The 21982-nt window shown below is 47.1% G+C and overlaps 3 protein-coding genes across 3 annotated transcripts; all 3 read right to left on the bottom strand.

Moving 5' to 3' along the window:
- Positions 1 to 86: 86 nt before the first annotated feature.
- On the bottom strand, positions 87 to 2481 carry MVB12A (multivesicular body subunit 12A). Its single transcript, XM_032205007.1, has 9 exons — positions 2383 to 2481; positions 2210 to 2302; positions 1658 to 1754; positions 1455 to 1581; positions 1221 to 1358; positions 968 to 1065; positions 553 to 617; positions 415 to 465; positions 87 to 331 (listed from the first exon to the last, which is right to left on the bottom strand). Exons 1-9 carry the CDS (start codon positions 2470 to 2472, stop codon positions 269 to 271), a joined length of 822 nt encoding a protein of 273 aa, XP_032060898.1. The 5' UTR covers positions 2473 to 2481; the 3' UTR covers positions 87 to 268.
- Positions 2482 to 2628: 147 nt separating this feature from the next.
- On the bottom strand, positions 2629 to 5762 carry DSN1 (DSN1 component of MIS12 kinetochore complex). The gene is made up of 12 exons (XM_032204990.1): positions 5712 to 5762; positions 5589 to 5610; positions 5440 to 5494; positions 4997 to 5251; positions 4510 to 4583; positions 4229 to 4301; positions 3924 to 4011; positions 3537 to 3596; positions 3288 to 3359; positions 3032 to 3179; positions 2875 to 2962; positions 2629 to 2785 (listed from the first exon to the last, which is right to left on the bottom strand). Exons 1-12 carry the CDS (start codon positions 5744 to 5746, stop codon positions 2700 to 2702), a joined length of 1056 nt encoding a protein of 351 aa, XP_032060881.1. The 5' UTR covers positions 5747 to 5762; the 3' UTR covers positions 2629 to 2699.
- Positions 5763 to 5919: 157 nt separating this feature from the next.
- PBX4 (PBX homeobox 4) lies at positions 5920 to 21027 on the bottom strand. The gene is made up of 9 exons (XM_032204989.1): positions 20754 to 21027; positions 16842 to 16915; positions 9509 to 9750; positions 8960 to 9150; positions 8510 to 8645; positions 8105 to 8261; positions 7798 to 7904; positions 7098 to 7184; positions 5920 to 6722 (listed from the first exon to the last, which is right to left on the bottom strand). The coding sequence occupies exons 1-9, from the start codon at positions 21008 to 21010 to the stop codon at positions 6630 to 6632; spliced, it is 1344 nt and encodes a 447-aa protein (XP_032060880.1). The 5' UTR covers positions 21011 to 21027; the 3' UTR covers positions 5920 to 6629.
- Between the last annotated feature and the right edge of the window lie 955 nt (positions 21028 to 21982).

Here is a 21982-nt window from a genome sequence, read left to right as displayed (position 1 = left end):
ATTGACAAAGCATAGGAGAACACTGCCAGGAGCTCCTGTACAGAGACTTTGGTTAAATCCTCTATTTCAAAAACATTACAAAAATATTTTGGCAGTCGAGAAGAGAAACGCATTTATTTTTCTTCCTTGGTGATTCCTGTAATTGCATATTGATTAGGTTTCTTCAGGTACCCTGAACTTTAATCTGTGAGAGAGAGAGAGAGGAGCTCAGACCAGCTTGGATGTTTGTCAGCGTTTTACATCCTCACGGGACTGGTAGACCCCAGTGCTAGCAAATGCTGGGTGGGAGTCTGGCAGCAGCTGTCCTTTCCACTACAAAAGCATAATCGTACTGAAAACAACAACAAAAAACAGTCAGTCAAGGCAAGACACAGATATTCAAGAACTCAGGAATGGTAAAAGCAGCCTACTTACCTCTTTCTCAATGTCCGCAAGCGACTTAACATTCAGCTCTGCAAGAACAGCCTAAAAGGGGCATTAAATGTTTCTAAGTAAGCCTAGTTAGGAGCTGGGGCTAACCAGCAGCGTGTCAGCACCTTAAAGAATACTCACGGTACTGCCAATGCTGAGGCTGTTTCCAAATCTGGGATGTAGTGTGAAAGGTACCCCATCCATAGCTGAAAGGAGAAGTGAGGGGCAGAGGCTTTAATAACATCCAAGGAGCCCCCCCTGAAAACACCCAGGGTGCTACACCGAGCAGCTGAGGACATCTTAGCACCTCGAGAAGAAAAACTTTCCACGAGAGGCCAGGGATGTCTCTTAATGCAAGCCAGGAATAGCTTTCGGGGAGAAGTCTCACTAAAAGAAATTTCCTCTAAAAACTGTGCTCAATTGTGATGTTTACAAGGATGAGCTGTGCAGAAATAGTGTATGAGCCAACACTAATTTCAGTTGAAGTTCTCCTTAACTAGGGTAACACTTGCTTTATGCAGCTCCTTGGTGCGTGGCAGATGAAGACAGAGCTTACCTGAGAGGTTGTAGATGCTGGAGGCGTCATCCACCGAGTTGTGCAGTGTGAAGGAAGATCGCTTGGTGCCACACCGAGCCACGGGTCTCTCTGGTGACCTGGGGGACACCAGAATTAACTCAAGTCTCAGCGGGACGCTGCATTAAAATGCAGCTGACCCTACAGGGTGGGAACCACGAGGTGGCAGCAGCAGGAGCTGTTCCCAGCGCCGGCCAGGTCCAGGTAAGACTGGAAGCGTTTAAAGCACACATACTTCTGCTCTGAGTCTGCATCCGGCTGCAGGGAGAGCTGCTTCAGCCCCAGGCTGATGGACCTGGGCTTGGGGACCGGTGGGGGGCTGGATTTCGACACGGGCCCTTTTTTACACCAGACAGCAAAGCCACCCAGTTCTCTAGGGAGGGGAAAAAAAAAAAAAAGGCAGAAAGGGCGTTTTGCAGCAGAAAGCTGGGAAGGGTGAGAGCAGAAGTGAGGATTGTAGCCTCCCTACCCGATCTTCATGTAGTGTGGGATGGCTTTGCTCTTGCTGCTCAGCTTGATGTCGAACACGGCCGTGTCTGCGGCGCTGAGCGGCTGCAGCCTCACGTACACCCGCTTCTTGCGAGACACCCCAGCACCTGGGGGGGGGAAAACAGCGGGCGGCAGGGGCTAGGGGCCGAGCTCTGGGCCCCGTTGCCCCCTCTGAACACTTACGAGGTTCCGGGAACTCGGGGATGCGGCTGTAACCGGCGGGCTGTGGGCTTCGATCGTTCAGCACCTGCACGTCGGTCACCACGGGGCTGGCTGCTGCCTGCACGGGATGGGGGCTTGGCAACGGGATTGGAATGGGGCTGGGGACCAGGACTGGGACCAGCTCAGCACCGAGGTCCAGACTGGGACCAGCTCAGCTCCAGGATGAGGATGGGGGCTCAGCACCTGTACTGGGACCAGGACTGGGACCGGCTCAGCACCGAGATCTGGACTGGGACTGCCTCGTCCCCAGGATGAGGACAGGAGCTCAGCCCCATTACATTACAGGGACCAGGACTGGGACAGGCTCAGGACAGGGACCTGGACCAGGGGGTTACTCGGCCACGGGACTGGGACCAGGATTGGCACCGGGGGCTTGGGAACAGGACCCGGACCAGGATCGAGGGCTCAGGACCGAGACCAACTCAGCCCCAGGACCCTGGGGGTCTCGGCCCCAGGACCAGGGGCCTTCATCCCGCTCCCACCACCCCTCCTCACCCCACCCGCTCCCCGTACCTGCCCTCCGGTGCTCACGCACAGGTACCCGCCGCCCTTGTGGCCGAAGCCCTTGCCCAGGTTGGCCGGGGCGCCCTCGGTGCTGGTGGCGAGCTGCGGGCACGGGGAGGGTGAGACCGCGGCCGGGCCGCTCCGGGCACCCCCCTCGCCCCCTTCCCTTCCCCCCCGCTCACCACGCTCCACCCCGTGGGGGCCGCCTCGGGGGTCGCGGCCCAGCCCACGCCGGTGAGCGGGGCCAGCGGCTCCTCCACCGCCGCCGCCATGGCCGCCGCCGCCACTTCCGCGTTGAGGGCAGGCTCCGCCCCCCACCCCGCTTTACGGCGCGACTATTGGCTAACACCGACAGGAGCGCTGAGGCGATTGGAGGCGGCGCTTTGAGCGACGCGCAAAGCGACCAATGAGCTGCGACGGACGCTGAAGGCGGAAGAGAGCTGTGTTTATTGAGCTCCCCGCGGCCCGGAGCCGCTCCCGGTGCCGCTCCCGGTCCCCTTCAGCCCTCCGGCGGCGCCGGCCTGCGCGGGGCAGCGAGCAGCTTGCGGACCGGCGAGTCCTGCAGGCGCCGGAAGGTCCGTGCGGCTGGAAGAGAGGGGCAGCGAGAGGCCGTCAGCCCCCAGTTGGGTGCTCACGGTCCCAGTAACGGTCCCGGTGCCCATCCCGGTGCTTACCCAGGTGCTGTGACAGTCCCTGCAGGTACCGGCGGCTGTCCTCACCAAAAGCCCGCAGCAGCTCCACCGCCTGCCGCAGTTCGTCGAGCTGCAAAAAGGCCGCGGGGGCTCAGCGAGGAGCAGAAAGGGTCCCGGGGTGCGGGGCAGCGCAACTCACCACCAGCTCCATGCACTTCAGGCCCTCGCCCTGCGCGTCCAGGACCGCCTGGTAGTTGGGTTTGCTGCTCAGGACCTCGGCCTGAGATGTCTCCATGTAGTTTGGAGGCTCTGCGTGTCCTTGATTAGCCTTGCACTCCTCCAGCTGCCTGGAAAACAAGGCGGTTAGCTGCTACGCGCTGCCTGCGGCATCTCTCGGAGCAGGCTTCTCTGTTTCTTCTTCTGCCAAAAGGTTTTCGTTTCAGCTACCAACGCACCTGGCCATTTCTTCAGCTCCCTTCTGGTAGTGCTGTAAGAGCTCATCCCAAGCCTGACATTCAGCAGAAAACCTAGGGAGAGAAGAAAAGAGGTCTGCACACGACCGGTGTTCCCTTCATAAGGCTAAATTACAGCACTCACCTTCAGAAAGAGCCAGAGAACTAAACACACCACAAATGCACCTTAACCCTCTTTGAAAACCTATTTTGGTCTTTATACAGTCTCAGAGCACACACAGCCCATCTTACCTGGCAATATGCTCCTTGGCTTGGGCCACTGACTCATCTGAAACAGAATCCAACGAAGCCCTAAAGCAGAGAAGTGCAACACAGTACGATATACAGAGATGAAACACTTGAGTATCGTCACAGAGGGCTCTGGTGACTGCTTAGTGCTTACACATCAACGCTTTAAACTGCACAGCACAGAAGAGAGAAGCCTCCTTGATCTCCTCAAGGAAAATAACAGCCCTGTAAATATTCACTGGACTGTTTGCTCAGCCATGTCGTTGCCCCCCACGAAGCCTGGCACCCCCAGGCAACAGGTTCACTGTTTGCAAATTGAGACATCTGGGCAGGGCATGAAGTAAAAACAGAAAAAATAATAAACTAGAAATGAGCCAGGCGAGTCCTTACGTTTCAGTTTTCTCTATGCAGGTCTTCAGTGTTCCATCTAGCTTCAGCTTCTCTATGTATTGCTTCAGGTCTTCTGAAACCGAGCTGACTGGAGATGAAAACAAAGTAAGATGGAACGCTTGTACATACAGAATTTGTAATACCAAAAAGCAAATATCATCATTCAGGTAATTTTGGCAGCACCTGACCCCTCCGACCCCTCCTTTCAAGGACAGCTGGTTTCATCTCAAGAGAATGCCAGTGAAGAGTTGGTATTTAAAACTTTGGGTTTACCCCTGCTTTGTGATGCACAAAATACAACCTACCGTTAGCTTCGAAAGCCTCAGGACTAAAACCCTCTGTCTGCTTCAAGACGTTTTCAAGTTTCTGTGCAGAAAACTATGAGAACATAGAAAAGGTCTTAGCACCCTTTAATGTGCTATATGACAAAGTTAAACAGGTCACCCCTAAGCTCTATATGCTGTGTGGCTGCTCTTTTTCCACCCCCTTAAACACCTACATAAGGTGTTTAAGCTCAGTTACAGGAATCAGAACGTCAGAGAAAGTTAAAAGAAGAATAACGAGCTTCTACAACAGACAAGCTTACCTGGAAACTGGACAGCAACAACTCAGAAAGCCGATCTGTCTCCGGCAGATCAAGGCTAATTGACTGGCACAATTCTGAAAAATAAAATTTAGGAACAACTTTACGCCAAGCCGCAAGCAGCTGAAATCATTCCACAAGACACTAAAGCCTGTTTTTGTTGTACAGGTGTGCCATCTGCAGGACACGGAAGAGGCAGAAAGACCTCCTAGCAAGAAAAACCCTCCTTAAGACTCAGCCATAGAAGTAAAAAGGCAGAAACTGCAAACACAGCTCTCCAGAACCCATTAGCACAGCAACGTCCTCTTAACGTCAACTACCTGGATCTCAGAGGCCATTGCCAACACAGCCATAGGCTAGTAGCTTGGAATAATGCAATTACTCCGTAATTACAGTAAAAACCATTCCATGAAATCAGATTTCAACTTGCAGCAGACTACTTCAGGAGTTTTTCAAGAGAGCTTGATAAGGGGAGGAAGAAGTGCATTACCAGTGACATCCTGGTGAAAAGGAGGCAGAGATTTCCGGCGTTTCGTCCCCTTCAGGCTTGAACGACGCCAAGAGCGACGCTTGGCTTGAGGAGTGACAAGGAGCGGGCTTTTCCTGGGGCTTGGACTTCCACGGCAGCTTTTCCTTGTACCTGCTCCAGCGTTCACAAGGGAACTAACATTCTTGCTAACAGCAGTTACGTCAGGTGCCTTTACGGGTTGCTCAGCATCCCCTTTCTTTTCTCCGGAGTCAGGTTCTGAGAAAAACCACTCAAAATCACCACGTTGCTAACGCCAGATGGAAAACAGAGAGAAAAGGGCTTTTTCTGGAGGTTTAAACGTACAGGGCCTTGCTCAGAGGAGCAGCAGTGCAGTGTGTGAGGCTTAGACCAGCACCATTCCCTCACAGCACCCCAAGACTGCTGCTGCCCGCGGCCTCCCCTACCTGACACAGCACCGTCAGCCGCACAGGGGGTTGTCTGAGCCGCACCGGGCGATGTCTGAGGGGAAAAAACGGCCCCGCAAACGTTACCACACGCTGCGGGACGGCCCCGCCGCCCCCTCAGGCCGCCCCCGCATCCCTCCAGCGCTCACCTCCTGCGGCATCTCCTCGGACCTGCAAGAACGCTGCGGTCAAGCTCGAGGCGGCCAGGCCCCGCTGCCCACCCCCTAAAACCTCCGGGCCCCGGTTCCCCGGTTCCCGGTCCCGTCACTCACCGGCACTGGGCGGGCTCCGCCGTCCGAGCCAACATGGCGGCCCCCGCTGCCCGCCGTTGGGCGCGGGGCACGCCGGGAAATGGCGGCGCCGCCTGAGGAGGGCGCATGCGCGGGAGCTCCCCTCAGCGTCCTCCCCCCCCTTCCCCTCACGGAGTAGGCGGGAAAGAGGAAAACCAAAAAATAATAATAATAATAGTAAAAAAAAAAAAAGGCTTTGGAAGTTTATTATCTTTGATAAAATCTCAACTGAAAGTGGTGGTCTTTGTATTAACAGCGGCAGGAATGCACAGAACCTAGGGGGGGAGGCGGTTTTACACTAGACATTAAATTAGGATTAGGGGTGACACAGGATGGAAGGGGCTACCCGAGAGCCAAGTCCAGTGAGTTTTGGTAAAGCAACGTTCTGATTAATCAGCTCAGAATGAAGTCTAGGTAAGAAAAGCTTATTTTCCTATACAAAATTACAATACAGAGAACGCATACAATTACAATACAGGGGGTTTAATTGTTAGTATCTATCAGCTAGAACAGAAATTTCAGAGTAAAAAACTTCATGGAAATTAAAATAAGTCAATTTTCTTAAGCTGTAAAACTTGAGACAAACGCCAAGTTCTAGAAGAGACACTTTCAGATTCTTACCATAAAATTGATATTTAAAAAAATGAATTTGGTTAGGAAAATGAAGCAAGTTCTTTTAAAACAATTTCACATCCCAATGGGCATAAGTAAAAAGAACTCAACTGCGTGAGGCTGAGAGGTAGAGAGGTATCATTGTAATCACAATCTTCTATTGGTTCCAGGGTTTTTCTGAGGTAATTAGCTGTGTGTCAAGTTGTATAAACAAGAGTATTGGCAAAAGAGCAACATTGACAAATTACACTAATGACCTCTTTCCTCTCATCAATAGGTCCTAAAAACTTAATTAGACGCATCCGAATTAACACTTCCAGGATCTCCAGCAGGTGAAGTGATTGATGAAGGGGTGGTAGCATCCTGCCAGCTGCCATTAGCCTGAAGGTAAAACAAACATCATTTCATTAGATCTTTTAAGAAACTACTTGCAGACAATAAAGTATGTCTTTATATGCTTAAACCCTACAAGTAACAGTGCTTATGAAATCAAATAGTTGTTATTTCCTGGCAAAGAACAGTCCAGGAACACCCCATAACACCTCCTGCCCGCCCCACCCCGATTTTACAGTAGCATTCTTACTGCCATCTGTTTGTGGCAGGAATAAACCGAAAGCTTCTACTTTCAGCTTTTTCCTGTCCCCACAACAGACATCTCAGGGGGTAGGAAATGAAGTTAATGTTTATTTACAGATTGTTAGCCAATCTCAGGCATGAGTTTTAGTTCAACTAAAGTAATACTTGAATAGATCTTACATCTATGCGCTGCGTCGTGTACAAAGGATTCCCCACAATTGTGTCATATCTTCCTGTCTGGTGTATGACATGATGCAAGGAATCCATCTATAACAAGAGCCCACAGAATAACAACAATAAGAGAGGAAAAAAATAAGTCAAAGAAATGAAGCATTATAAGTAGGATTACCTATTTTATTTTAAAACTTTCAAGTTTTCTTTGCAGCTGCTTGCTATTAACTGAGCTATACTTAAAGAGGTCATTTAACAGAACTAGAATCTGGTATCGAGCCTACTGTCACATGCAGCTTTTCATAGAGCAACTCGGGTTCTAGTGAGAGGAACAAATTCTGTGCAGTTCATGTGCATTCAGGAATTCATCAGAAAGCTTACAGTGCATCTGACAACACTATTAACAGAAATACTACAATGCTACACGAAGTTCTCTATATACAGATCAAGACTGACTCTAAAATAAGGAAAAAACATTTAGTAATATAAATTTGAACGATGGAGGAATACCAGTAGGTTAATTTAGATCTTATTCATTTTAAAGGGTCTGGTTGCAACAGAAAACATATATTTGAGCAGGTTTGTTTCTTGACTCGTTTCAGCATTTTGACTCTAGTCACTTCTTGCATTCTGGTCAGGGCTAGCTAGAGAACCAAAAATCCATCCTTATCTGATATTAAGAGAATCTAGTTTTAAAAAACCTGCTTACCTGCGACTGCACATTGCCTCCCACTGGGGAGCTCTGGTAGGAAGTCAATGACTGCAAGTTTATAAACGAATCTCCGGAATTTGTCATCTTAAAAGATCCAGAGGAAGCTTAAGAAAAAATGAACAAACAAAAACCACTTTGTGATGCAAAAGCATAGATACTGTAGTACTCCTAGAAAAAACTAAGTTTAACAGAAAAATAAATCTTGTGACTGGTTCAAAAACCAGTAGTTCATGGTACTTGTCATTGCAGGAAATAATTAGAGACTTTTCAAGCAAACACTCTCCTCACTAGTGCTCTTGCTTACCTGAATTTGGTGTGGATGGAGAATTTGCCTGGTTGCCTTGAGCCACAACATTTGTTGCATCTACAGCTGTTTTTGCAGCATAAATATTGGCTTCTTCTTGGAACTTCCCCATGTTTTTTTTGTATCGAATTCTTTTGTTACCAAACCAGTTGGAAACCTGGAGACATATATCCCCGTTAGCATTTGATTAAACTAATACATTTACACTCTATTCACAAGTTACTCATAGGCAGCATTTTAAAGCAGGCTTCAAGCAAAAAATGCACCCTACTAAACCCTTCAGAATAACCTAAATGCTGTGTACTATTTCACAGCAGTGAGTGAAGCCTCCTGCTAGCTACTGGGGACAAAACATTATTTAAGAAAAGAAGTCACTTAATTTAATTCAGATAAAATCCTTCATACCTGTGAAACTGTGATGCCACCTTTCTTTGCTAGCTCTTCTTTGGCCTCTTCACTGGGGTAAGGATTACTCAGATGCGAATAAAAGTATTCATTCAGTACTTCTGTTGCCTGTTTGCTGAAGTTACGTCGTTTACGCCTATCAAAAGAGCACAATTATTCCTACTTAGACCGCGTGACAGAGTAGACCTGACAGAGAACAACAAGCCAGTGGTCTACTCTAAAATATATCCCATTTGAAGGAGAACATAAGAATTGCACGGAATTAATCAGATGTTAATGTCAAAGCAAGCATACCTTAGCAAGCAGAACAGGTGGCAAGTTGTCAATATTTAAACTAAGTCAACACTGGGAATGACAGACTCAAGGCTTCTTAAGCAGTCATTGGCATCGAGCAACAGAGAAAGTCCAGACTTAAACATCTGTTATCACTAGGTTGTGTTTTCACAGTACCTTGCATCAAGAAACCGTGAACGCAGGATCATTACTGCCTCGCACGTGCTCTGCTTCAGTTGCATCTGGATGGTGCTGAATTTGCCATGGATTATGTTCACCATGCGCTCTATTTCTTTTGGCGAAATTGGTCTTGTTCTACTCTGTTCCCTAAGCAGGTTCATAACGTGGGTAGTAAACTCACTGCAGGCCTGAAAATAAATACATTTGTATCGACAAACAATAAAATACCCCGGAATTAATTTCCCCAACAAGAATACATATCCAAAAACTTTAGAGGAGTTTCCATGTTTCAGTTTTACTTTTATTTACTCTTACAAAATGCTGCAACAAAGATAAACGAGACATTTATTATCTTTAGTTTGATGTCCAGTCCCTCTATCTTCACCTTACTTCTGTAACACTGAGATAAGTTTTCAACCGAATTTGATATCCTTGCATTCATCTGAATTTATTATGCTTCCTGTTCTGTTCTTAAAACCAACACCAAAGGAAAAAACGGTTATTTTTAATTGAGATGATAAAAACTCTTCCATGCAGAAAGATCACCTGTTCATATTTCTCTAGCTCAGAGTGGTATATCTGTCGGATCTGTGACAGCTTGGCCCTGTAGTCAGAGTGTTCAATGCTATTGTCATTTGGACAGCCACCTGATGTTGCTGCTACAGCCATTGGTCCTCCTCTTCCTCTTTTCTCGGGCCCGGAGACACCCTCTGCCAGCAACATGTTATCTAGTCTCATTAGTTGAGCATCGGGGGGATCTTCTTCCTGAATACCACGAATACTTAACACTAGATAAATATAAAGAGGGAATCAAAAGATTAGTTCTGAAACAGGACAAAGCATCCACTTCAGATCTGGTAGAGCATGTAAACACCCTTCACAGGCTTTAGAGTGCTTCTTGAGGTCAAGGAAAAAAAGGAAGTATTAAAGAAGCCAGGAGACAACACATCAGAAGAAAACATCGGTCAGATCGAGAAACATGAAGTCACAAGGCAAGTTTTCCAAAGCATGCAGATGATAAGATTACTCAGGGTCCTACTAGTTTACACTCCATACACATTTAGAAATGATTTTAGAGCTCACACACTAGCACTCCTAACAGCCTGTACAAATCAGGAAATTCTTACAGAGCTGCTGACCACCTATCAGCCTGCTGCCTGGCTGCTTGCATGGTCCTCAGCAGTAACCGGTCCTGGATCAAGAAGACAGACTGCAGTAGGTGAACAGAAGGCCTGAACCACTACAGCTGCTACATTTCCAAGTCCAGGAACTGGAAAGAACACCGCACCACTGTAAGGTCCTGCTGAAATCTGTCCACAAGGGACAGGTTTCACTTAGGCTGCTTAATATGCCAAGGACACAATTATAGTGTACAACAACAGACTACATTTTGTCCTGTTAAAATCTGAAAAAAAAAGAAAATATGGATGAGAAGCCAGTTTCATTATGCTTATAACCAACAAAGCCGGACTCTGTGCTCAGATTACTCAAGATTGATTCTGAGCAAATTTGTTTTGAAAACTTAATTTCCCAGTTTTTGACAATTTATCATGAACTCCCTTAAAAAACAAAACGAAAAAAAAAAAAAAAACAACTCATGAGATACTGAGTCAATTCAAAAAACGCCAAGAGCTCTTTGCCTTTTAATTGGATTTTAATTGCTAGGCAATTTTAGTTTAACGAACAGTTGGTCTTAATCTTGTGAAGCTACAAAACTCAAATGACCTTTTCCTATTTTTAATCAGCAGGTTAACACGAATATTTTATTCCCTACCAAAGCTAAGCACAGAACATCTCTTGTTATGAATAGATGCTAGTATGAGGGCACGAGAACATTGTATATGTACAGAGACATTTAATGTATGAATTCATAGTAATATTCAGCATTTTATAGGCAAACTAGCATATTTTTTAAAAAAGCAACGTGCCAGGTGCACAACTTTGAATGCACAGTCTGAACTTACAATCATGTAGCTGAACTTGGTATTTTGCAGGCCATACAGAAATTACTACACAGTTCTGAAGAAAAGAGAGCATTTGGGGTGGCTGCAGATCTGTCACAACAATCAAGGTCTTCTCCAGGACAACCCAGAGCTCTTTGCAAGCAGAACAAGGTAAAGCAACTGCAGCTAAAATGCAGCACATGGTATGGCCACTAAATGTAACTGTTGAGCTCCAGATACAACGACAAGGGAGGTGTCCTGGTTTTGGCTGGCATAGAGTCAGTTTTCCTCACAGTATCTGGCACGGTGCTGTGTTTTGGACTTGGAAGGAAAATAGTGTTGATAACACACCTATGTACCATTGACCCAAACTGACCAAAAGGGGGCTGCTGTTGCTCGTAGGCTGGCTGGGCATCAGTCAGCTGGGTGTGTTTTACATCACTTGGTTTGGCTTTGTGTTTTTTTTCCCCATTTCTTCCCCCCACCCCTTTTCTTTCTTATTATCCATTCTTTATCTCAACCCACGAGCTTTCCCACTTTTCCCTGTTTCAGCTCCCTCCTCCATCCCACTGGGGGGGGGCACTGAGCAAGTGGCTGTGTGGTACTCAGCTGCCTGCCAGGTTAAACCACAACAGGAGGGGCCTGTTAAATATGTAGAATGTTAGTTGATTTTCTAACCATTATGTAATTAAAATGAGAATATCTTAAAAATAATAGCAGACCATCTACAGCATAAACCTGATGGTACCGAATGAACAAGAAACAAAACACAAAAAGGGCTCTTTTTTTCCAGAAGGCCTTGGCACAGCAGAGAATGCTCCTTGTTGGTTTTTGTTTTTATTTTTTTTTGACAAAACCCACATTAAACTGTTTGGACTGGCAAGTGTAAGTTTGGAGGAACAGGTATTTTGGTGTCGTGTTCTTATTTGAATGCGTTTCTGCCAAACACCTTTTGATGCACATTATGATGCATATCAGCATACCTCATGTTGAAGTCAAGCTCCCAGCTGCAGCTTAATTTTATGTCACTTGTCTAATTATGGTAATTAGACATTAGTTATCATCAATTACACATAAGCTCATCTCAAGTTGACTGCTGAAAAGCATGTATAAAGCACTTCCACAATCTCAAGGGAAGAATCCGGTTGGCTGGAAGAATCTGGTAAGTCGCAAGAAACTAGAGAGGAGTTAACTACCACTAACATGCTGTAAACTGCATTTCCAACCTAGTAGTTCAAGGGTTTATTGAATGAACTCTTTCAAAGATGAACAGACCTAAGAACGGATGAATGCAAGCAGCTCAGTCAGTCCAACCCGCTCTCTCAGGTTGATTTCAAACTTTTTTTTTTGGCATAACTGCATCTTAATTTGCCTGACAGGTAAAATACAAGTTCTACAGAAATCATCAGCACAGATACTATTTTTAAAGTGATGCCATCATCTCCTGGAATGGATACCTTGTGCTTGAACTTTATCTTTACCCCTAGCATCTTCACCCGGTGATAATATTTGTACAGATCATAACTTACACGAGATTCAGTCAAAACTACCTAGTCAGTGAATTCATAACCGTGTTTGCTGCGTGCAGCAGCTGATTCTAATTTCCAAGTACAAGAGCTGCAGTCACTTGTCTACCAACCTCCCAGAGTTGATAATCTCACCAAAGTGACAGAATGGGAGAGCAAAACCCTTGCCACTGTAGGAATGCCGTGTTCACACCAGCTTCTGCAAGTCTCTTTTGACAGTCTAGCAAGAACAATTCCAGCAGTACGCGCTGTACCAGCAAGCAGTTTGTCAAGGCAGCTTCCTCTGCCCTGTGAGCTTTTGGCATGCTCTGCAGGTCAGGCATCACCCCCTTTCTGCACACAGTCCTGATAGATGGCAAACTCCTGCTGGCATTGTGGTTTCTGTAAAAACTAGATTGGATTAAACAAAAAGGATTCCAAAAGGAGAGAGCTTACCACTTTTAACCAAGGATACTAATCAACAGACTTGTTAAATACGCCCGTCCTTACCTACTGATTATTTTCTACTGACTCACAATGCTTATAAGGCCAGAAAGAAAGCTTTCCCCTCTCAGCAGCCTTCTGACCATCAGATTTCTGAAGTTCCCACAACACTTTAAGAACGTAGCATATGACAGCTCTTTATTAACACTCGGAGCTTTGAGTCAAGACGCGAAGACACTGGAGCATGGGTACAGCAAAAGCACCAGGAAAAAACACAGCTGCTCCCAACAGTTCTGGCAAAGACACAAAGAAGCTCAGTAACTATGTGATTCTTTGGCTGCCTTTAAATACAAGCTTTGAGAAAATACAAATTATCCATTTTCTTTCCTACCTGTTGAGAGGACAGCTGAACACTGGGTTTGCCCTTCCACTAAACCAGTTACTGCACAGTTAGTGTTATTTAAATGTACTGTTACATCAGGACTTTATAAATTTCACAATATTTCACTTTTATGAACGCTTAAGAAAACCCTAGACTGGATTAAAACGCCTGAAGAGTCACAAGCACTAATATAATATTGTGCATTCTCTTGCACATCACCTACCAGATATTCATCAAATATGTAAAATAATTATACTAAGCAAAATGAAATTCCCATCATTTCTAATTAATCTTTAATTAAAACACATCACAACCTAAGGTGCTGAAGCCTCACTCAGTATGCAAATGCAATCATTACAATATATTTACATATCATTAATTAAAGATTTGCAGTTCTGTAATGAACTGTACAAGATCAGTGGTACCAAAATAAGTGATGCACACTTTGCTTAGACTTGCTTTCCTTTCCAGATTTTCTTTCAAAGAGCAAATAATGCAGAAGAACAAGATAAACGCATCTAGTGGGTATAGAATATACTAAGTTAAAACCAAAAATTGTCATCTTAGGGCCAGAAATGAACAGCCCATACTGTATTTAGCAGGAAATACCTATGCAGAGTGCAAAGAAGTAGGCAGTTGGGTCCCATGTTGGCCACCATTAGTTTGCTTTTGATTTTTGTTTCTTTTTTCAGTGAAAACACAGGAACATGCCTCGCCAGCACAGCACCAGCAGTGCAAGCAGACAGTAATTTGCACTAATGCTGTGCATGTCCAGTTCCACAAACCTGCATCCCTCCTCCTCAATGGCTTAGTCTTCCCCCCAAATGATCCTATCACCTATGTTACACCTGCAAACATTTATCCTATAAATACTGCTAAATACTGACTTGTGATGTTTTATTCAAGCAGAAGGGTTTCCTCCATTTGGCATTCCATGTAGCAAATCAAGCTGTTAGGTGAGAAAGCAGCATTTTTTTTAGTAGCAGGTCACCTTAAAACTGGCTCAAAACCATCACAAACCCCTTCCAAACCACCTCTCAGTGCTAACATAACCCCGCTCACACATTACCAAACAGATTTTTCATCCAGCAGCCACAAGAACAATCTTCAGGCATACAAAACACTGCATTTTTCAGTTAGTTAGGATACCAGCTTCCCAAGAATGCCAGCACAGAGAATGACAGCGCTGTTGGTTCAGCTGGTCTCAAAGCATTGTAACAGGAGAGCACTTTCTCAAAATTCAAGGCAGTCTTGCTCACTCAGAGAGACAGAGGGGGAGAGAGAGAGAGAGGAAAGCGAATTGAAACAGAAGACAAAAGCCAGCAGGGCTCCGAGTGCTGAGGAACAAGGCACAGCTATGTAAGAATGTCAACAAACCCAGCAACAAAGAGAAAGCGTGTTCTTTGGCCACACCGTTTGCCAAGTTTTATGACCGAATCAAAAGGTACCCATTGAACGGACCGAGCTGAGTGCCAGCACATTAAAAGGAAGGCCAGCAGATTGCAGCTAGCAACGGCAACAAAAAAAAGAGAAAGAAAAGGCAAGGGGAGGCACGGAATGTGTTTGTGGAGTACCACAGGTCAGAAAGACAGAATCTGGGTCCCACTGTGCAGCATGCTCCACAAAAGTGTGCAGAAACACACTCTCCCTGTGCCAAAGGGCAGCAAGCCCCATCACAGCCCAGCATTCCCTTAGCACAGTACAGCCAAGACCTCCAAAATGGAATATTCAGCACCAAAAGCACGCATCTTCCACACTACAGGCATTTAATTCTGATTTTTATTATAGAATTAGGCCATGCTTGAATTCATATAGCTTGAATCTTATATCTGAAGCGTAACCCAATCAGCAGCACACCAAAACCCTATTTGCTGCATAGATTAAAAATGCTCCTGCTTCTGTGAGTTCCCCCAAAAAAACTAAGAAGGATTTATTGGATTAGATGCCTCTTCAAATAGCTACATATGCTCCAGGCATACATATTTAAGACCTACCTGAAAACAAAATACCCATTTTCCCCATAACTGAATAGTTTAAAATCTAAAAATATATATTTATATATTTTTTTTAGGAAAAACGAGGGCTTGAACAATTATTAAACGTGGCCAAATCAGAGTCATTTGTATTTTTTTAATTAATATGCTGCTATTGGGCAGAATTTTTCAGCACCTTTCAGCTGGCTGCCCCTTGCAAAGGCGTACGGCTTATCCTGAGCTATTGTGAATGATACTAGCACTCCAACAAAGGACGAAAGAAAGATGGGGGGGGAGGAACATGTTTTAAACTGATTTCAGAGCTAGAAAAGGAGCTTGTGTGCCTGGGTCACAAAGAAAGCCCAAAACCTTGTGCTACAGTATGTCCAGGCTTTTGTTTGCTTGAAGCCGTAACATCTGCTCCCCATAATTTAAATAAGGAATAGACAGACCATCAGACATTCAAAAACCTATGAGACCAAAACAAATCCAGCATAACCGAGATACCAGAGCCTGTTCCTGCAAGTGCATTTAGCTCGGAGAAGTCACAGCTTCAATCAATAAAGCACAGAAGGCAGCTTTCAACGTAGAAAGGAAAATCAGATGAAAGACCCTGTTTTAAGGATATCGACACTCAAAGTACAGACAGAAGGAAAAGCAGATCCAGACAGCACACTCACACTTATTCTACGTTTTTCTTATGAAACTGCTACCGTGAGAATGGGATATATGCAAGCAAACCCTAAAAAGGGAACATCAACGTCTGCCTTAAAGCTACCTGGGATGACAAGGGCAGCACAGAGGACGTAACCGTATGGTCTTTATTTGGTGATGTTATGAAATGTACTGCGAGGTGCAACACACTTTTAGAAGAAATAATGCAAACACAGCTTCAGGTTGTCAAGCATTCATACAGCTAGAAGCTGAAAAAGCACCGATTTAGTTGCAGATAATGGAAATAGATATTTTGTTTTAAAAAGTCCAAGTTCACTACAGCTTATAGAAATTAGATATTCAAGCAACATTGTTTAAGAGTTTATGTATGAGTACACACTGAGTGATCCAAAATTGAAATTTGTTTGCTCCTGATGCTTCTGCTCTTCAAAAAGACAGTTGCACGATATACCCACCAATTCCACTCCCTGTCACTTCTGTTTTCCAATATCCCAAAGCTTTCTCTCTTACTGTCTCTTTTCCTCCATAATACAATTATTTGTCAGCTTAGAACTCTTACTACCACCACAGTTTTGGTACCAATTCCTTAAAGGAAAGGGAAAAAAAAAGCACAACAGCACAGACACATTATTCAGGACAGTCTAGGTATTTTGCCAGATATCAAAAAGGAAAAAAAAAAAAAAAATCTATAAATTTCCTCCCTCAGCACAAGCAAAACACTTGTGCAAACAAACAAGCATTGTTTTCTCCAAATGAAAACACTAAAAGCATTATGAAAAACAAATCAAAACAATTCCCAGCTTACAGAACATTATTAATCCCCCAAAATAGCCGTAAGTAGTACAACCAATAAGGGAAAATGTGGGCCACATCAAACAAGAGCAAAGCTAATCACCGACTGTTGGTGGGGTTGGTTTTCTTTTTTGCAAGTTGAAACCAGAAGAGACACCAACGCACCTGTTTTTTCCTTGATCTCACACAGCACGCTGAAAAGAGCAGGCTTCATTCTGTGGCAGTTCAAGGCATGTTTTCTGAAATGAAAGAAGAAAGAGTGAGTGAATGCCAACAGGAAACACAGCGAAGATGCCAAGGCTTGCAGAGAACTGGATCGTGCTTCAGTAATAGCAGGTTAGCGTATAAGATTAAGAAGTACATTTGCAAGTTCTGGTGATATATTTCATTTAAGTGCCATGCTCATTCATCACTGGGAGCAAGCTGTCACAGAAACACACAGGCCTTTAAATTCAGAATTTTGCATAGCTTATATGAACCATAAGCAACTTCAGTTCTACCAAAAGAGTATTTTATGGGCAAGAAGTGCAGCCTTCAGTTAGTAAACTTCTCTATAATCTAATAATGGAATCCAGAGAAAAAGGAGAAAAACATCAGAGGTTTTTATAGCATATAGAACAACAGAGAACACCACTACCATTCACGGCTTTGCTCAATTTAAACAGCTAGCAGCCACCTGATTAAAAACATGCCTCCTCTGAGAGGGAACTCAGGAACTCCTAGTGATTAAGGGCAGACAGGTACCCAGATACCTCCTACAAGATAAAGAACAAGGTGTTTTTAGAGGGGAACCTCAGGGAGGGAGGGAGGGCTGCTGAAATCAGACTTGACCATATTGTAAGGAGATGAATATAATGCCAGAATCTCTTGCATATCATCGCACAGATTGCATTTAACAGCATTTTAGTACAAGTTTTACAAGACGTGCTAATACTACCTCGCTGAAGCTGAGGATAGAGACATGCTTTGAGAATTTTATCTCTTGCTTTGTTGAAAACAAACATGAAGTGTGGAGAGCAGCATGTAAGACAGGAAGCTGAAGTTGCTCACAAAGGGTGAGCAGCATTTTCCAGAGATACAGGCTGTTACCAATTTTAAAAAGCAGCCAGCAGGTAGGTGCCTCGCTTGGTTAGCGCCTCGCTTCCGCTGACTGGCAGTGGAAAGAAGTGCCTAGCTGCAACGTACGCCTCAAAGAGTCTCTTTTGCTTCTCACGACCTCTTTTGTAGTTCAGAAATAATATTTAAATCACCCTCACGCCTAGGTTTCAATGCTTTTGATGGGTTTTATGTAAACAAATTAGCCTTCGGTCTTGCACATCAGCCAGTTTTCAGGCTATTGGAAAAAGCACAAACACAGGTGCTCAGCTTCAGCTTCCTTACAAGCTCGCACCAATAACATTCACAGCAACTGAACCACCAGTGAACGTCAGAACGCAGGCTTTTAACAAAAATAGCAGAAGCTGAAGTCAATTGGCCAGTTTCCTTCGTTACACGGCCAAAAGAAGCATAAACCCAGTTCATCTATATAGATGTTTGATAATATCAACCCAAAGACAAACAGCCTGAGAACAAAGGCAGCTGAGAAGACAGCCTAGTGGAGTCTATTGTCCTTGCCTGATGAGGGAAAAAAAAAAGGGGGGGGTTAAGGGGGGAAGGGAAAGGGAGAGAGAGGGAAAATGAACACCAAGCCTCAAGACTGTACTCTCCACCCGGGTTTAAAAAGTGGTGCTTTACGTACAAGGCAGGAGGGCAGAGATACTAGAGCCAAGACGCTTCCCAGGAATAACTGCATAATTAATAACGCCTCTAACTCTTGTCAAGAGCTGTAAATTGATAAGGTAACACGTTTAATAGCAGTGTTAAACTTATCCTTGCTACATTAATTTTCTCTAAATCAAACTTTGACCCAAGCTTTCACCTTACGGTTTAAAAATCCGAGTTATCTGCACTGAAAGAACCTTGGAACTCAGGAGAACCCTCGGACATTCAAACCTACATATAAATAATACATTCAAAGTACAGCAACATGCATTTTTAATGCAAAAGAATAAAAGTAATTCCCAACAAATAAAGCCGTTAATCATAGCAATGCTGCTCCACTGAGGTATGAGAAGTCCCAAATCCCTATTTGTGTCCCTGGAGCTATGGGTTTAAAACCAGGCCCCAGTTTTACTTTCTCAGCATTAAGTCCTCTTAAGATTTTCTGAGTAAACCAAACAAACTTCCTGTCCAGAACACAAAAGCCTCTGTTATGCACGTAGACATGAAAATATGGTAAAGGCACTGTAAAATTTCGGGGCCTTCAGGTCTGCCGTGCTTCAAGTATATTTTGACAGCATTTCTAAGACAATGAGTGCAGATAAAATAACATCGTTTAAACAAAGTTCAAGTCATCTTTCCAAACCCATTCTTCACCTGTTATTTGGATCTGAAGTTCCTGACAAATTTCTTTTGCTCTCAGTTACCTTAAATATGAGGCTGTAAGAGCTGCAATTTTCTTTTCTGCTACCTATAGGCCATTCTACTCCTATAGAAACTTGATGGGAGCTGCACACAGGTATTTCTGAGATCTGGTGCCAGGTAGAAAAGAAAATCATACTTGAGCGTTGGGATGACTCCTGCATTACCAGTGGTCATACGCTTGACCCAGAGCAAGCACCACTTACAGGGGTATTTCCCTACACCCTGCAGTTGAAAGCTACCTGGAAGCATTTTCTTTAAGAACAAATGATGACTTTTGTTGAAAGAACCATTTTTGCTTATATTCAGACAACCCACTCAAGCCGCCAGGAGCCTAGCGTCTGCCTGGGCTGCATCAGTCACTGACAGCATCCGACAGCAACAGGTGTACCTGAATAGGGCTAAACTTCAGGCAGAAATAAAAAACCAAGCCGCTAGCTTGGCACCATTACAACCAGATCCGATGGGGGGAAAACTGGGGGCAGGCAGGGAGGTTCAACGGAGCAGCACGCGACTGACTGGAAGAGGAGGCCAGAAAACCATGTCGCCGATTTCATAAGCCCGCTCTGTTACAGTCTCCACCTTCTTCCAAACTGCCTCATCATCGGGGCTGCCCACCTCTCGTAACCAGCACACGCCAAGTAAGCAAAGCATGTAATTACACAGCGCCAATCAGGGCCAGACGTACCTCTAGGGCAAAGAGAATACACGAGAAGATGCTGAATTATGGTGATTTCTTTGCAGCACGTTATGTTATTCTCTGCAATTATTTACATCCCAAGGAGGTCAACAAGGCACTACAGCGTGCCCAGGAAAAGAATGAACCCGATTCTTTTCCCTAATTTTTATGTGATTCTAGCAAAACTCAGAGCAGCAAGGGGGTGGTGACAGATCTTTGGGTGCACCTGCACCGGGCCAGGCTCCCTCCTTCCCTGCCAAGCAAACCGTGATCCAAGCACCTCGACGCTCAACGGCAGCCACCGCTTCGCCGCTCCACGTTGAGGTCCCACCATGCAGAACAACCCCGGTTTTACCGGGGATGGTGGCTGCGGTCCGAGTCCGAAGCCCAAACCTGAATTTGTCAGCGGGCTTTAACGAAAAGGAAGGGGGCTGAGAAGTAGACGTGAAGAACCCGCGTCTCCTCCAGGCTCCATCCAACTATTCAAGCACATCCCAGCAGAGGAGAAGCGAGGATGCAGGAACACACGGGGAACTTTGTGCCCCCAGACCCCAGCTCCCCACCACAGACCCTTTAACACCGATAAGCCCAGTTCACAAGCAGGACACATCCCGAGCCGGACGGGACCCCGGAGGCCCAGACCCCAAACCCCAGCAGCGTTTCCAGGCGGCGTTCAGCGGCCGTGCCCCCCAAGCTCTCGGACCCAAACCCCCCCCACGACTCCCATCGCGACATCCCCGACACCCAGCTGAGTCACGGCACCGGGCTGCGAGGGAAAAGGACCGGCACCCACCCGAGCCCCCCACCCACCCACCACCCACCTCCGTACCGGGGGTGTCGGGTGCTGGGGGAACCCCGAAGCCCCCTCCTCACCCCCCCCCGGGGGCCGCTCCCTCCCCACCGCCGCCTTCCACGGGCCCACCGCAGGCCCGCGCTACCTGGCCTGGGCCTCGTCCAGGCTCTGGTCGGTGATGGCCATGATCTGCTGCAGGACATCGCCCGTATCGTGAGGAGCGGGAGGCGGCGGCGGCGGCGGCCCCGGTGGCGGAGCGGCGGCCGGATCCCCAGCGGCGGCGGCGGCGGCGGCGGCCCCGGCAGCGGCGGCGGCTCCTCCGGTTGGGGGGATGCCCCCGGGCAGAGCCACCCCGGTTCCGTGAGCGGCCGCCGCCACCAGCAGCCGCGCCGGGTCCTCCATGGCGGCGGGGCCGGGGCCCCAACGGCTGCCACACAACAGGGCCGCGGCGGCCGCGAGCCCACCCGGTCCCCCCCCACCCACCCCCTTCACGCTCCCCGCCGGGGCCGCTCCGCCCGCCGCGACGTGGCCCGCCCCAACCGCCGCCCCTCCAAGCCCCGGTGGCCGCCGACCCCTCCCCGGTCGCCGCCGAGCTCCGCCCCGGGCCCTCCGCCGCCTCCCGGTCGGCCTCGTCCTGCGCGACCACCACCCCCCCCCCCCCTCCCGCCTCAGGCGCCATCACGGGGCTGGCCCCTGAGGGCTTCCGCACCCCACAGGGCTGCTCCCCGCGGCTGGAGAACGGCAACGGCGATGGCCCCTTGTCCCCAGCCCCGGTGTCCCCAACCTCGGTGTCCCCAGCCCCGGTGTCCCCAGCCCCGGTTAATCCAGCCCCAGTGTTCCCCAGCCCCAGTGTCTTCAAACCCAGTGACCCCAGCACCAGTGTCCTCAACCCCAGTGATCCCAACCCCGGTGTCCCCAACCCTGATGTCCCCAGCCCCAGTGTCCCACTCCCTGTTGTCCCCCTCCCCAGTATCCCCAGCCCCAGCGTCCCCAACCCCGGTGTCCCCCTCCCCAGTATCCCCAGCCCCGGTGTCCTCAGCCCCAGTGTCCCCAGCCCCGGTGTCTTCAACCCCGGTGACCCCAATCCCAGTGTCCTCCTCCCCAGTGACCCCAGCCCCACTGTCCCCAGCTCTGGTGTCCCCAACCCCAGTGTCTCCAGCCCTGGTTTGGCCTCCCCCCCAGAGCACTGTGCAGAGGAAAAGGCTCTGGAGGTGCTGCTTGATGCTCGCCTGAACACGAGCCAGCAGTGTGCCCAGGTGGCCCAGAAGGCCAACAGCATCCTGGCTTGTGTCAGGAATAGCGTGGCCACCAGGAGCAGGGGGGTGATCGTCCCCCTGTACTCAGCTCTGGTGAGGCCGCATCTCGAGTGCTGGG

Source organism: Aythya fuligula, chromosome 30 (genome assembly GCF_009819795.1).
Source record: "Aythya fuligula isolate bAytFul2 chromosome 30, bAytFul2.pri, whole genome shotgun sequence".
Classification (NCBI taxonomy): domain Eukaryota; kingdom Metazoa; phylum Chordata; class Aves; order Anseriformes; family Anatidae; genus Aythya; species Aythya fuligula.
Note: the sequence above shows the minus strand (reverse complement) of the source record. Positions and strands in the feature narration are given on the sequence as shown.

Coding starts and splice junctions, on each gene's coding strand:
- DSN1 (XM_032204990.1), bottom strand. CDS start 5,746: ATGTTGGCTCGGACGGCGGAGCCCGCCCAGTGCCG. Junction 5,495..5,588: donor CCGAGGAGATGCCGCAGGAG/GTGAGCGCTGGA, acceptor TTTTCCCCTCAG/ACATCGCCCGGTGCGGCTCA. Junction 4,584..4,996: donor TTTTCACCAGGATGTCACTG/GTAATGCACTTC, acceptor TTTATTTTTCAG/AATTGTGCCAGTCAATTAGC.
- MVB12A (XM_032205007.1), bottom strand. CDS start 2,472: ATGGCGGCGGCGGTGGAGGAGCCGCTGGCCCCGCTCACCGGCGTGGGC. Junction 1,582..1,657: donor CCCCGAGTTCCCGGAACCTC/GTAAGTGTTCAG, acceptor TCCCCCCCCCAG/GTGCTGGGGTGTCTCGCAAG. Junction 1,359..1,454: donor CCACACTACATGAAGATCGG/GTAGGGAGGCTA, acceptor TCCCCTCCCTAG/AGAACTGGGTGGCTTTGCTG.
- PBX4 (XM_032204989.1), bottom strand. CDS start 21,010: ATGGAGGACCCGGCGCGGCTGCTGGTGGCGGCGGCCGCTCACGGAACC. Junction 8,262..8,509: donor GTGGCATCACAGTTTCACAG/GTATGAAGGATT, acceptor ATATGTCTCCAG/GTTTCCAACTGGTTTGGTAA. Junction 7,185..7,797: donor GAGGCAATGTGCAGTCGCAG/GTAAGCAGGTTT, acceptor CTCTTGTTATAG/ATGGATTCCTTGCATCATGT.